The 16,446-nt window shown below is 40.2% G+C and overlaps 1 protein-coding gene across 2 annotated transcripts in view; it reads right to left on the bottom strand.

Annotated features, from left to right (window-relative positions):
* adcy7 (adenylate cyclase 7) overlaps nt 1-16,446 on the bottom strand; it is a 73,892-nt gene that overhangs the window by 36,831 nt on the left and 20,615 nt on the right. For both annotated transcript variants that reach the window (XM_049560355.1, XM_049560360.1), the window contains exon 2: nt 3,246-4,005. In XM_049560355.1, coding sequence (XP_049416312.1) covers nt 3,246-3,410 — 165 coding nt within the window. In that variant the 5' untranslated portion in view covers nt 3,411-4,005. The remainder of the gene's footprint in view (nt 1-3,245; nt 4,006-16,446) is intronic.

Below are 16,446 nucleotides of genomic sequence, written 5' to 3'. Positions count from 1 at the left end.
CGCCGCCGCTCATGAGCCTAACCCTCAGCCAGCCGCAGAATACCAGAGTCGAGCACTGGAAACCTGGTGGTGTAGTTGTTTCAAATGCAAAGCAATGCCAACGGGTGAGGAAAGTCTTTGCTGTTCAGACTGGGAATTGCCGATGCCTGCACTTCAGAATCTGGACATCAGTACTGACGAGAGTGTTGTTCTTCAGAGACCGTGCATCACTGATCACCCTGAGTGCGCACATGTGAGCGCGGAGCACAGAGAAGCAGTTAGAGCTACAGGCTACAGTGAGGCTAAAAACAGAATTCATATGACGTTTTTTAAAAATAACTTTTTATGTCGCGGCTGCAGCACGCTTGGATCACTACGGATGAACAGTATGGAGATACTTTGTGGATTCAATTTTGTGTTCTTGGACGTTAGTCTGGGGCGCCATCTGCCATTAGGTGTGCTGCCCGTTCCCCCCGTCAATCTCCGCAAGGGATGTGAGGACTCTAAAACTTCACCAGGGCCTCCGTCGGTATATAGGTGAGTAGATAATGGCTGAATTTTCAGTTTTGGGTGCACTATCCCTTTAACGTATTCTTTTGCAGCTAATGAATGTGTACATGAGTGTCGTTAACTCTCGCAAAATTTCACAATGCTAAGCACTGTGTTTTTACAATACCTGAGGACTTACAGCACCAAGCATGCCAGAGTTGTGTCGAAAACTCTTTCTCTGTGGATATGCATTTCCCCCTTCCTAAATTTGAACCAAACCATTTCCTTAACCTAATCACGAAGAAGGCGCTATGCATTTTAACAAAAGGAAAATACTATTTTACTATTTTAAGAAGAGCCTTTCATACATCACCTGCATGGCTTGTGCAACTGCCAGTTCAGACAACACAGGTAATGGTGCTGCAGAGGTCAATATCTGAAGGAGTTTTATGAACAAATCAGTAAGATACAGATTCCAATAGAATAAAACTGACATTTTTATGTAAATTATGCCCTCCAGGTCTTAAAAACACGTCTGCCACATTGGCAACAAATATGAAACGACACATCGAGCATCCAACCAGTTTCGGGAAATACCTGCGAGTGAATAATGATCATATTTTATTTATGTTAAATTTGAACTATTTTCATTAAAATCTGAACTTTGAGCTAGCGCTTGTGAAGTGGGAACATGCACAACTCAGCTGGAGTTAATGGATTCTGTTGCAGAGGTCAGAAAACCTCATTCAAAATCCAATTGGCAAACCAAAAACCAAAAATACAGCCTGGGAACCGAGTCTTTATCAACTGTATGTTGTGTAACTCGCTTCATATGTTTACATAGGGCAGTAGTTATCTAATGTCGCGGTTTGTGTTTTTAAGTATTCTTTAACAAACACAATTTCCCAGAAGCCCTTGACATCTGCAGGCTAAACGTCACAGCTGGACAAAAGAAGTGAGACGATGAGCAAGTCAAGGGTCATGGCCAGCTCAGACAAGTCTGTAATAACAGCAAGCCAGAGAGAAGTTTTTAGACAGCAGAGATTACAACTAGAAAGTTGAAAAGTTGACTTCAAGGGAGAGGTTGGTGAGTTTTACGGATATGGATAAAACCCGCTATCTTGTCGATTTTTTTCCATGGAAGCTGTAGTTTTTTTCTGTGCTCACAAAGTGATCCTTTAACTTTGTTAAAATCACAAAGGTTTCAAATTGAGCTGCAGTGGATTCAGATTTGTCTTAGAATATGGAAATTAAACCCCAGGAACATCCTATAATTTTTCAGAAAGACAAATGCAAGAAATTCTGAATGAGAGATTGCACAGTTAGAGAATAGTGGAACAAAGGCTAGAACAGCCCAGGCATTATAAAAGTAGGTTGCACTGGATTGCATGATGAGACTTATGTATATGTGTACCTAATAAAGTGGCCACTGAGTGGACAATTACCCCAGTATAAGCCATACATCACTGCAACAAAATCGTATCTGACTTAGATTTTTACAGAGGGCAGACATTTTGACATGTCATGGCAAGAAAAGCACAGCTGCTTTAAAATTTAGATCAGGCAGTTGCAGTGTCCTGTTCTTGTGCATGAGGGATCCCTAAAATGGCTTACAGGTTCGCATCATGGATCAGAGCCAAGTTATCTGTTACACCTGTGTTTGTCCTGCTGTGACAAGTTAAATTTGTCTGCAATGGAAAAGGCCTATACATCTCAGTCAGGTCACTTCTGTAAAAAGGCAGCTTAAATCTTCCTTAAAAAGTATACTGAGTTTTCCCCAAAACAATGTATAGACTTCCTCTGAGTCATCACTTACGACCCACTACTACAAGTGTGTGGCAATCTATTTATCTGCACAGACTCTGCCCTTTGCCTATTTTTTTCATTCTTTGCTGTGATCGGGACATTCCTGAGCACAACGTGCAGGTGAGTTTGAGACTTTACAAAAGGTAGCAACCCATTGTCAGACCATAAGCAGCACTTATCCAAGAGAAAGCTGCATTGTGGACACAGCTCAGTTTGTATCGAATGTCAGCGCCTTGCCTTGCACCACCTATCGTCTTGCTGTGCCATTCCGCCCACCCTTTCACCATGTGTACTGCAAGGGCACAAAAATACTAAGAAAACAGGCAAAGTGCATATCAAGGTCAGGAATATCTGTCACAGCAAAGCACTGTGTGCCACTCTTTGCCCTGTAAAGTGCATCCATGGCAACCATCTGCACGTCTACGTACGTAAGTCATACTCCCTCCTGACTTGTTAATATTGTTAACCACCCCAAACAACTTTTGACCTAGACTCACATAAGTTAAAATTTCCACAGTTTGGATTCCACACCAGCTGATTTAAAGCAAGTTGTAAAATAAAACCGGTTTGACTAAAGTGGACTTTTCCTGAAAAATTATCAAATTTGCGGACTTTAAAGGGTGCAGTTAGTATTGTTTCATGTCTCTTTGCAGAAAGTAACCATAATTCATATTGCAGGAGTTCACAAAAACAACAGATCAATGCTAATCACTCCTCTGCCTCAATGCTTTCTGAATAGTGGGGTAATCACAGGTGTTCTTTCTGCACAAGCAGTGTATTTATTATGAAAACCTAAATGCTTAACAGTGGCTCACGGGCAAATAACTCAACTAATTTAAGACATCGCGAGCATTTGCATATAATCAATAACCTAAAATATTCCAGGATATTTAACACTCTCCATGACCAATGTGAAATCTGCAAACTGCGCAAAATGACTTTCAGTTTTCAACAAACATATGAAGACTCACCAGTCGAAGGGCAAAGAAGAGGATGAGGAGGATCCCACAGGAGAGCATGGAGAGGCCCAGCAAGAGCACCAGTGGCTGATACTGGCTGATGCAGGAGAACTTGCGGTACAGTGCCTCATTTTTCAGCTCTTGGTCATTCAACAGGTACTTCCCCTTGGCTGGCATGGCTCACACTTGTTACAGAGGCATATCAGGTGTTAACAAGGAGCTCCCGAGAGCAGGTGTGTATGTCTCCACAATTTGTGTGTGTGTGTGTGTGTGTGTGTGTTGGGGGGGGGCGGAAGTTTGTTAAGAAGTCAACAGTTCAGGATCTGTTAGGGGCCCCTTGCTAGCTCATGACGCTTAAGTAAACCTTGTGTTTTTCCTTCGCCGTGGCATCTTCAGTGTTGCTGCTGCTTCTCTCACAGCTCCGTTGCGGCTCTTTCCACTAGTCGTCCCCTCTGTCTCTCTCTGTCTTTCTCCCCTTCGCTAGTCCTTTTGTGTCTTCTATCCTCTGTCTGGTGTTGGCAGGCAGACCCGCTTCATCCTTTGCCAGCTACTGTGTTGCTCCCTTCAGTGGGTTTGAGTAATAAGCCTCGGGCTGGGAGACACGAGGGAGGAGGGGAGGGGAGTTTAAGAAAAGGGGAGGAGAGGAATAAGGAGGACGAGCAGGAGGAAAACAGGAGCTGATGAGGGAAGCAACAAAGGTCATCAGAGATCCCACCAGGTTTCGGGATGTAATGGAGCGGTGAGGTTGGCAGCTCCACTCCTTAGGGGGGAACTTGGAAGAAGGGGAGGGGGCAGGGAGAAAAAACGACAAATATTTTACCAAAGGTTTGGTGGCACATTTACAAAACAAACGCTACCAAAGCTAACACATTGAAATGAACAGAAAATACCACATTATAATATTACAATCTGTTTCATGGGCATAAAACACATAGCTAAACTGATCTGAAAAGGAACCTGGCTTTAACTTCTGAGAAAGACATAACGTAATCAGACACTACATGTGATTCACTGGGAAAATTGGAAGAATGAGACATAAATATGTGGATTCCTTGATGACCACATGCTTATTCATACCTGAACTCTGAAATTTCGACAACCCAGAAAGCCCTGTCTCTGTTTACCCCAGGGTCCTGGCTCAGTTTGGCCAGAACTTTCATAGAAAGCAGCCGTGACGATGGGCCAAACTGCTAATGAGAGCAGTTGCTTTGGAGCCATTTACTGAACAATACAACGTCGCGGAATGAACTTCTATGCAGCCACAGATCCCACAAACCACTTTATTCTCTCCCAGCTGAACTAACAAACAAGACATATCCACAGCCAAGGTTACAGTAATAAAAGGAGACAAGAGGCACACAAACCAAAGAGAGGTGGATGTGTGTGTGCAATCCATAACTGTATGCATCACTGTGGGATGAATTAAGTAAAAGATAATCATTTTCACAACAATCTGAGCATCTGTGGTGACACTAATGCATGAAATAGGAACCATTTATCCTCTGTCTAAGAACAATATGTCTGCTTGCTGAGTGAGGGGCCGTGCTGTATTTACACTACTGAGTCTGAGAGAGGATGCCAGGAAGGCTCTGTCAAAACACACAATGTGGATATCTCTTCAAACAATTAGAGCTCTGTGGAGCTGCAACAAGACCTGATAATCACAACATACAGTTTGTACACCCAACAGTGTGAGGGAAGAGGCAGTTGCAGCGGAGCGGAGGTAAGGGCTGCACTGTGTTGATAAATATACCGCAATTCCTCTGAAAATGATGAAAAGATTGTAAATTTGTTTTATAAAATGGCTTAAAAACTAGAGAGGGGTGAATTTGCGTGCTACTATCCATCTCTCACTAATGAGAGCTACATATATTCATTTGTGAGAGAAAAGAAGACACTGGCTTGAAGCTCAATGGAAATAATGTGAACTTCGCACCGCTGTCAACAGAAACCGCATTTCGTCCAGTTGCTAATATCACTGTCCTGTGTTGTGTAAGGCACTGCTTCATGTTTGTCTCTCACATAGCAACTGCAGCAGATGCTATGTGCCATAAAATGAGGAAAGCAGAGCAAAAAAAAAAACCACACACACCTGTTACCTTGTGTGTGAATGAAAAGTCAGCTACAAGGCATCCATCTTGTTGTGATAAAATGCATTGCCACAGTAAGCAATGTCATGAGTTTACAACCACTTTTAACTTTTCCTTTCAGTGCTCCTGCTGCTGGATAGAACAGCATCCAACTGGCTCTCCTCGGCCTCAGATAACACACCATCATCAGTCTGCAGGCAGTAAAAGCAAGAGGGAGGTAAAACAAAGCATAATAGCCCTGGTGAGGAATTGTGTCCTCTTCTTGCCTTGATAAGAATCAGCTGGCCTGTTAGAGGGGAACCCTGAGTTTATGTGTACTGGCTATTTACATGTTGTGGGAAATCATTTACTCCACAAACCTACTAGATGCCACATCTAGATCTTAAATGTGACTGTACACAGCGCTGTTGTACATTCTTAAGCATGTGTTACTATAACTGTCATCATAACTGGCAGACAAAGTAGTAATGTCAACCACATATATATATATATATATGTATATGTATATATATATATATATATATATATTATGATCATATGGGAATGGTTATTTTAGGTAAGGTAAATAAACAAGGCAGTGGCAATACTTGAAAGCAAAACCAGCAATATAATTATTGAGTTAAAAACAAAACACATAAAGGCACAGTTAAGCTTCGGCACACAAAGCAGTTGACACCACAACAGAAACAATCCAGACGGCATGTGTCTGAGAAGAAACAAGGGAGCTGTTATTATACCTACAGACAGCAGACCTTCAAGGGAGCTGCTTTTCAATAAACCACAGGATGATACTTCTTCTTTCTATCTGCTCATCTACCATCCTACTTAGAAGAAAATATACAAAGAAAAGAAAAAGAAGAAAAGGCAGCCATTAGCTGTTGCTTTCAGTGCAATGGCTCTCATATAGGTGCTTGTCTTGCAATTCATGCTTCAATGAACAAATGTCTACATCTTTCATTGTTTCTTAGAAACAGTCTAGAACAGTGATCAACCAGTTAGTGACAAGACTGAGCATGACCAGGAAACAGGCTGAAGTGGAATCATGGATCAAATACATCTCAGCTTTCCTGCTCCATTTTTTTTTCTCAATGACTGAAGTGGAAGGGTTAATAAAATGCTCTTAAATCCATGATCCAGGTCAGATGGCCCGCTGACTTCAGCATTTAAAGGGTTTGCCTCGTATTTAGGCAGCAGTTTGACACCGTAAGAAGTCTCATTTACCAGATGTTAAAGTTCTTGGCCCTTTTTAAAAGGCAACTCTAAAGTTACCATGGCAAAAGAGCAGCACCATCAGACCTGTGGCTGTGCCATAGCACTGAGCCGGGAGAACAGACAGGGATGTGCGCTTCAATGGAGCCGAGTCTCTCAGCAAGCTTGGATGAATGGTTGAAACTGTGCTGCGTTGACTGCCAGGTCTTTTACGACGAAAGCTTGGCAATTGAGGGAATCACACAGCAGCCTTGTAAACTGGCGTCACTGCATCCTGAAACAGCAGCCATACAAAACCAACTAACGTCACTGTGAGCTTGCTGCTGAGACGCAGGAACGTACAGACCCTTGTGTAAAAGAAAAGAGGAGGTGAAAGGGAGCTGTGTGTGTGTGTGTGTGTGTGTGTGTGTGTGTGTGTGTGTGTGTGTGTGTGTTTTAGACAGCTTTAGAAAAAAGACAGGGTGACAATGATGACCATGGAAAACATGTTAGGTGGGTTATCATTAAATATACTGGAGGAGACTGATAAATGACAGCAAGTTAATTCTCTTGGTATTTTTAAAGGCTAAACATTACTTGAGTCTAGGGCTGCCACTAACGATTATTTTCATTGTCGACTAATCTGTTGATTATTTCTTCAATTAGTCGACTAATCATTTCATCGAAAAATGTGTTAAAATGTTGAAAAATGTCGGTCTGTCACTCCCAAACCCCAAAATTACGTAATCTAATGTCTTGTTTCTTACTCACGCCAAAGGGTTTTAGTTCACCATCATGGGAGAGTGTGTAAAGCTGCCAACATAAGAAGCTGCAGTAAGAGTATTTTGGGGTACTTTTATAGTACTTTTATATGAAAAATGACTCAAACCGATTAGTCGACTACAAAAACAGTCATCGATTATTTTAATAGTCGATTAGTCATCGATTAGTCGACTAATCATGGCAGCCCTACTTGAGTCATCAAAAGTGACAATCTGTGAGTTCTTTTTCATTCTTTATCTTTTTGGCATCATTGTCTATACTAATCCATCACTTCTGTGGCAGTTTTGCAGCACAACGCAACAATCTGGTTATACTGAGTATGCACTGGTTATAGATTTAGTCACCATTTTGTTTAAGTATACGCCAATATCCTGATTAAAGATATACTTCACCCACAAAATGTTCATTTTTATATCAATGACTCGACCATGTTACATTGAATTTGAGAGGAAAACTTTGACATATAATAGTTTTGCTGTTGTTAAACATACCTCCCACCCCAACTTTTACACCAATTCATCAGGAACTTTCTCTGTTTTTGGATTCTCACCATGGAGGCGTGCGAGAAGAATGTTTATTTACAAATTCAACATAACACTGGGTGAGTTATTGATATACAAATTATCATTTTGTGGGTGAAGTGTTCCTTTCAGCCAATTTTTTTATATCACATGGCAAAATAAAAAACGTGTACTGCACATGGGCATTGGCACTGTTGATTTTTATGCATCAAGAGTCTCCTCTACATTGAACCTTTTGACCACATTTGCCTTTTACACCATATTAACTAGTGGTAACCCTGGTGTGTTCACACAAGCAGTCTGTTGAGCAGCCTAAAACACACCAAACAATGCCAGATGCCTAACAGGAAGCAAAGCCAGTGGAGATCGGTCAAGCAGTTAGGTACAATGCAGTCCCTAAGTGTTTGGATGGTGGCCAATTTTGTGTTGTTTGTGGCTCTATACTATACAATTTGAAATGAAGCAATGACTAGGTTAAATTGCTGACTTTCTACTTCAAAGGTCATTCTTTATCATAAATTAATTTGAATATTTCTCCACCTGATTCAAGGCCAGGAGATTTTAGATTTTATTCTAAGGAAGCATGGGAAGTTCCTCATTTGTGACTGTGTCATTAACTCTGGAAATTTTCTGGTTGAATGCTGCCTGGTAACGGTCAATCAATTTTATTAATGCCAAGTAATCACATGGGTAATAAACCAACCTTATCTAAAGATCTGGTCAAATCTTCACCGAACCGGCGCCCTATTGAAAGCGTTTTCATGGTGAGCAAACAGGCAAGTCTCTCTCCTAAGCAATTCACTCTGCTTTTATGGCCGTCTTTTTGTTGGCATTCAATAAGCTTGGACAAAAAGGGACAAAGAATGACCTCTGTAAAAGAAAACAGTGAACCACATTTCTCAGCCCATGCTCCACAGATCCAGGGTTAAAGGCGATGCTGATAAAGGTCAGCTAGACCAAAGGAACCAGTCTTGTGGACATCAGCTGTGGAGCTGGCTTGCTTCGCTCCAGCATTCAAGTCAAAAAACACTGAAATATTTCTTTTGTTCTCTTTGTAATCCTAACACTCGATATGCACATACTGAACAAGAGTTCATGCCACACTCAACCCATTATGAGACAGGTTAATCTCAGGTTGTCACCATTAGTAAAGACTCCATTCTGCGGTGTACTTTCTTCTATGCAAAACCATAGAAGACCCAGACTTACGTTCAACACTTTCAACTACAGGTTTATTTCAGTTTCAATACTTTACGTACGCTCATTGTTGCTCACACACGTGTAGGTTCTCTTGTTCTCTCTCTTTGTCCATCTACTTTATTTGGTCAGTTAAATGTCACATCATTACATTACTGTTCTGTCCATTGTTATGATTCATATTCATCGAGTCAGGATATGTATTCTCCATCATTCAACCTAGTTTATACTCCAGGATGTTATACATGGAGTATAACAGAGCAGCCTGACGGTGCATCTTTTCTAAGGTTAGTGTGTAGTTAGTCATCAGCACTAATTTATTTACAACTTTTGGGACCTTTGTCATGTATTTCAAATTTTTGGAACTGATATCTTTAATGAAGATGTTATTTCGCAGTTTAATATAAACGCAGAGTGAGAACCTTCTAGATGTGACCGCTCAGTTAATTGACTAGATTTCACATTGTTGCAGAGGTTAAGATGTTATAGTGAGCTAGTGTACTTTTTCAACTCCACCAGTGTATATTTTTTAACTACTTCATATTTGTGTTGTTAATTTGCTGTTTATTTAAAAGAAAGCTGTTCTCGGAAGCAAGACCAGTGGGTCCATGGAAAAAGAAATTCGTTAGTTCCAAAAGGCATGGGATGCTTCGGAAAATTGTTATGATTTTATCTTATTTTATATAAAAAGGAGACATTTTAACAGAGCACCTAAGGTGACATGGGGGAAGGAGAAAAAAAAAGATAAATACTTTTTACATTCTCCCGCAAAACTTTTGTTATACTGAAAAATATTCTGAGTCTCCATGCGCATCTCCTGTAGCAGCACAACGTGCAAAGGGTTTGGTGAAGGTGAATATAGTCTAGAATAGTGAGTGTGGTGATAAAAAAAATACTCTCTTAGCTTGTCACATGACTGTTCTCAAAGCTCCGAAACCCTGTGCCACCCTTAAATGTGATAACGAGCTCAGCAAATGAAAAGCTTTACCTCAGGAAATGTCTGGATGGTTCAGAGCATCACGACATGAACACACATCACCACAAATCTACACCCAAAGCCAGATGTATGATAGCAATAATTCTGATGTATCTCACCTTGTACATGGTCACAAAGTCCCCTGCATAATGGTACTGCACTCTGGCGCATTTCTCGGACAGTGGATTTATCAACTTATCAGTCCTGCTGCTTTCAGATGCTGCATGGATTTCATGAACTGAGGAGAAGCTTTTTATACACTATAAAGCAGCTGTGGACTGCAAATACTGTAAGAATCATCCACATTCATTCATGGATCAATGCAGATTGATTTGCTGACTTCCCTGCTAAAGTACATGAAATGTTTTTTTCTGTGCCAATTTTAGTTGGAGAGCGTTTAATTGAAATAAATTATTTATATTTTAAGCATTAAATATTCAACATACAAGTGCCTGTAAAACTATCCGACCTTATCAGCATTCTATGCGATGCATACATGAATCCATATTATGAGTTAAACAATTCATACACAAATAAGTTCTTGAACCATAGATGAGTGTTTGAAGGTACAGGTGCTGCTCTCACTAAAACATGGCCACTATGTACAACTATTTACCTTCATTGAACTGCCGGAAAACGACACCAGGTTACTACAGTATAACCATACAGACCTCTACACACATCAGACTGGTCAGTTATAATGGTTTTTTGAAGGTGGCATCTTGTTACCAGGGTGCATCCATCTCATCTTTCTTTTGGCAAACTTGGCATCTCGTGTTTTATCCTTGAAACACAATGCAGTGCACAAGCTGTTGTGTAACATTAAACTAGAATTATTGCTATCAACTCCATCTGTCTTTGGGTGCAGATGTCGTGACATTCAGATCCAGACATTTCCTGAGGTAGGCTCATGCTTTTCGTGTGCTGAGCTCGTTATCACGTTTAAGGGTGGCACAGCGGTTTCAGAGCTTTGAGACCAGTGATGTGACTGACTAAGAGAGCATTTAATAATCACCATAGCCGCTGATCTGCTGGGTTATATTTACCTTCGCCAAGCTCTTTGCATGTTGTGCTGCTGCAGGAGGTGTATGTGGAGACTCAAAATATTTCTTAAGAGATCACAAAAGTTTAGCGAGAGAATGCAAAAAGTATTTCTTTTTTTTCCCCCACCCATCTATTACTTTTCTCCCCTTTGTCCCCTTAGGGGTGTCATTGTTTTTTTACACATACTTGCATTAAAAAGAAATGGCTTCAAGTTCCAAATATAATAAAGCCTTTGTTCAACCAAACCTCCTTCAATGGTCATTGTTACTGATAATAATAATAATAATAATAATAATAATTGTGTAATACTGTGAAACTGTTATATGACATCATCACACTGTAAAAATATCATACCCTTACAATCTTACACTTGACTCATAAAAGTTTGTAACCTACACTTAATTCGGCATTTTTTGTGGACAATGACACTGGGGAATTATTCATTTGATGATTCACCTGCTGTCAACAACTGGGAAATGTTCAAGTGTCCTGACTGACCAGCTCTGTAAAACATATGCCATTACAAAGGCGTATTATATAACATCAATACTTGACATGATATAATCAGTGATTTAACTGGACGAGAATGCACTGCCCTGTGTTATTTTCAGTATAATCGTGGGACAAATTCTATCCTGGTCAGAATTAGGTTGCAGGGTAGGCCACCAATGTAATCTTGCAGGAGCTTGTCTGTACACAGATCCCTTCAATAAACAGATGACTGATGTATGTACAGCAATGCACGGGGCACATTAGATTAGGCCTTCTGTCCTTCCCCATCTCCCCTCCTCTCCTCCCAGTACTGTCTACTGGTATTGAATTAGCCACATTCACCAGAAGGAGCTGCTGAAACCTAACAATATTAACATGATGCTATCTCAGCACTGATTTAAGCTTCAAATGCCATTGCTTATAATAAATACAGGAAGTGCAAGCAAGAGCACCACGTGCTCGGAAGCTGGCCGTTACTGCTCAAGTGTTTCTCATTTACTTCCACAAAATGAAGCTGAGTAGTGCCACCACAAGTGAAACCATTCATTTTGCTGCTTGACACAAACAGCAGTCCAAAGAGGGGTATATTGATTTAAAAATACATAGAATTCAGATCTAAACATATCAGCCATGGGGCAAATCCAATATAGAAACAGCATTCATTGAATTAGTCTACGCCATTTCCTTCTCATATGCCATTTGGGTTTGAAAAACACCTGCACACTCACAAAGGGAAACTGTTGTCACCCTTAGCATTAAATCATACAAAATTAGATGAGGCTCTTATTTAATTAAACCAGTTATGATTAAAAAGAAAAAAACAGTCTTTGACAGCAAGAGGCATTGCAAAGTTATGAATAACTTCTTCAAGGGGAATTCTCTCTTCTCTGACAGATACAACCCTGACTACTAGTAAAGGGAATTTACTGCAGCATCCATTGAAGTCAGTTCATGTCCTCTTTAAAGGCAGAATGAGAAGGATTTGTCAGCTGCAAACAACACATTCAGTGTTGGCCCCTCTCCTCCACAGCTCAACTGCTCCTCTTGGATACGTGATCTGGCACCTGGTCCTCATGTTTTTAAAGAGTTTCATCCTCACACTGTGCACATTGGCTGGAGACAACACACCACTGCAACCATGGGTTGACACCCAGAAACGTACACAACACAGCAAAAATAGGAAAATACAGGCAAAGGGCAGGGTCTCTGCAGACACAGACACCGCCAAACACTTAAGGTCATAAGTGATGACTGATAGTGATTATCTTTTTATGAGTCTATACATTGTTTTTCAGGAAAATTCTACTCATGCCGTCTTTAAATAGCTGTCACCAGAACATACTGTTGATCTCTGAAACTTGCTTGCATGTCAATGTGCATGTATTCTTGTTTGTTTTAGAGAGACTCAATAGAAAGTTTAAACTTGTCACAGTGGAAATACTGAACTACACATGTTGAGGAAACTGTTGTATTTTCAGACATATGATCATAGCTCAACTCAGTTCCACAGTATTTTTGTTTGTGCTAAAATGTAAAGTATATATCAAACATATATAATGTAAAATCATACACACTGAAAGATGAGCTTCATGGAATGTTTTGTTTTTTTTAGTTTTTTTCCCCAAAAGATACATAATTCGGAAACAAACTTGAGAAGAAAAACAGGGTGGAAAGAATTTGCTACAGTGAGAGAGACCATTGTTTCCAGTTGGTGTGGCCAACCACATCCCCATTTCAGGTTTCATAACTGGACCTTCTCCATCCTCTACTGTGGAGCAGTAGGGCCCCTCTGAATGCCCAGCCCCTCGCACCACCACCTCCACCTCCACCTCCACCACCACCACCACCACAACTAATAAGAAAACCATAATTATCCTTTAGTACGCCAACCAGCTTACTACCGGCACTGCCATTCAAAGAGAAACCTCAACATCTGCAAGCAGAGAGCTGTGTACACAACTAAGCAAAACCAAACGTGGATATCATGCAGAGCTGCTGTTACAAAAACGAGTGGCAGCTTCAGATCAGCCTGATGGTAATTTTCCAGGCTACCATAAAGCCCTGGCTGCTGGCAGGACCATCTGGTGCATGTTTTCAACTATCTACTGTCATAAGTAGTGTTGTTTTACACTGCACATGCCCCCATATGACCGGGTGACCCTTCACTGTCAAACAGCATTTTGTCAAGAAGGATGAAATTCCTCAACACACCAGAAACTAATATGCGGAACATCAAAAAGGTTTACACTGCAACGCAATAGAACATATGTTTACAAGCCAGGCTACAGTGCCTGTGAGAGAAGCCCTTTGATGCTACAGAAGCAAGGATTAAGTATTTCCCACATCCAACTGCCAGGCATTAGAGGGAAGCATATTCCATGATGGTTGTCCTCATTAAACACGCTCTCTGTTATCTTTGGGAAGCACTGACAATGGAGGCTCCACTAGGAATGAGCAACACTGCAAGGGCTTAAGCTGTAGGAAAATCCCTGTAGTGCTGAAATAGTTTGACCTGCACACCATTTCTTCTCTGTGTGTGTGTGACGCACCATATCACCACCACCACACCCTCATCTGTCAGCTCCGATGACCTGACCTGCATCCTGTGGCACAGTCACTTGAGGATGTAACCTTATAATGGAAACACATGAGGGAGATGTCTTTTCTATTTCTGTGACTAGCTCTCATGGGTGAATAAGATACTGAAATAAACAGAAAATGGGATACACTAAACAAACATGTATTTCTCTGTGAAATCACCATGGCAATCTTGACAGGAGAATCTCGGCTTACTCACACATGTGGCTGATTTATTCTGTGTAGAACTATGGATAAAGTTGACTAATCATACAGTTAAACCTTCTTAAGTGCAGTGGAACTTTGTCTTTTTTGGATTAAAATCTGTTACAACCCCACTGTGTATACGCATACTCTGTCTGTAGCTATATTTTAGATTCTCAATCTAAGCTCATGAGTGTTTGTACAGCAGGGTGAGGTTTTGTTCCACATCAAATGTAAATTAAGGTTAATGGGGCCTTGACAGCAGTGATTTACACTCCACATTGACAATGGAATTACGTAATATCTGTTACACAATACCACAAGACAAATGGCAGGTTACCAATCTGCTTTCATACATACTTGAAAGTTGAAAAGTGTGTGTGTGTGTGTGTGTGTGTGTGTGTGTGTGTGTGTGTGTGTGTGTGTGTACTGCATGGCTTGTATTTTTATTTTCAGCATACTGCAGACTGTGATGGCAATGTCTTATGTCTATAAACCCTTTATTCAAAAGATATTTGGCATGTCCCTACTGTTTGTGTAAAATAAGCCTACAATATTAACAGACTACATGGCCAAGATGTGCTGAAAATTGACAAAGATTTAAAGTCAATTCTCACATTTAAAACACCGAAAGTAACTAGAACGTTTCCATGTTTTCCATGTTTTATCCAGCAACCTTTTGCTGTTTATCGTTTTATCAGTAATTTGGTCTGTTGGCTGTATGAAGAAAAAAAATAATCAGTGTTTCCGAGGTTCTATCTTTGTTAATAAATTGAGAAATTCCAGTAACATCCCTGCAGTATTTCAGCAATGTTGGTCGGCTCCTCAGGGACAACACTAATGGAGAAATCATCCTTGGCGAATCTTTGGCCAAATGCTTTTCTATCTCTTATGCAAACATATCCGGAAGAATTCAGATAGTTATTGTTCAGTAATCTTCAAGTGCTCTTTCTATTTTCATGCATCATTTGTTTCACAAGCCCCATTAAAATATACGGGTATAATACCTATGGTATTCCTATATAACCTATTCTCTGCATCACTGTAATATGTAAGAATAAGTACCAATATGTTCGAATACTGGGCATGTTGCAAAGAATATTACAATTTCAGTAACACCTTACTTGAAGGCATTTATTTGGACAGCAGAATTTTGTACACGCTTTGTAAAATTATACTACAATAATCATATGTTCATCATAATATAATTCTGCTGAACAATATAATGTATGCAGTTTACTTTGAATGTCTTTTCCTTTACACTGCAGATAAGATCCTGTTGTCTTCATACTATGCGTCAGGGAGTATTGTGCTACTATGTCAATCCTCTGCAACAATGCTAGTTAGAAAAAACTTCGTACAAACTGACAATGACTAAAACAAAGTCAGGCAATGTCGGGATCACACATATACCTAGCCTAGAAATATAGTACTACCTAGGGGTCTAAGTGGACTGAAACATCAATTAAATGATACAATACAAACAACAATACACTATCATTGATACAAAGCTCAAACATCGATATATGTCCTCATCTTTAAGATTCGCCTTTATTTAAAAATTTCCATAGCGCATCTGTGTCCCTATTTCTGTCCAAGCTCACCTCCTTCCTGAACAACTGAACAGTGCAAGCGACCTAGCACCTGACAGCAGCCAAGGAAAAGACAACAAAGATATTTACTGATATCATCTCATATCAGTCATAGGCTACTGAACTGAATCGAATCACAACCAAAATATCATGGCAGACTCTGTGATTTCAGCAAATATGATGTCATTGTCCAAAGAATAAAAAATAATAACATAACTCCCAGTACTACCTACAGGAGATATTAGGGTTGGGAATCTCTCTGTGATAGACGATTCGATACGTATCTAGATACACGGGTTACAATACGATTCAAAAACGATATATTTTTAATACAGAACGATTCCATACGATTCGATACAGTGTAGGAATGTTACGATTCGATACGATTTGATATGATTTTATGGTCAACATTTGTTGATGTAGACATTAATCATGTATTATAAAATAAAGAAGCCAATTCTATAAAAGTGACACTCTTACAGTATTTTCAGGTTTGTAAAAGACCACATCCCCAAGCATTGTTGCTGTATGGCACTGGCAAAAATAAAA

This window comes from Epinephelus fuscoguttatus, linkage group LG2 (genome assembly GCF_011397635.1).
Source record: "Epinephelus fuscoguttatus linkage group LG2, E.fuscoguttatus.final_Chr_v1".
Taxonomy (NCBI): Eukaryota; Metazoa; Chordata; class Actinopteri; order Perciformes; family Serranidae; genus Epinephelus; species Epinephelus fuscoguttatus.
This window is presented reverse-complemented; position numbering and strand designations above follow the sequence as displayed.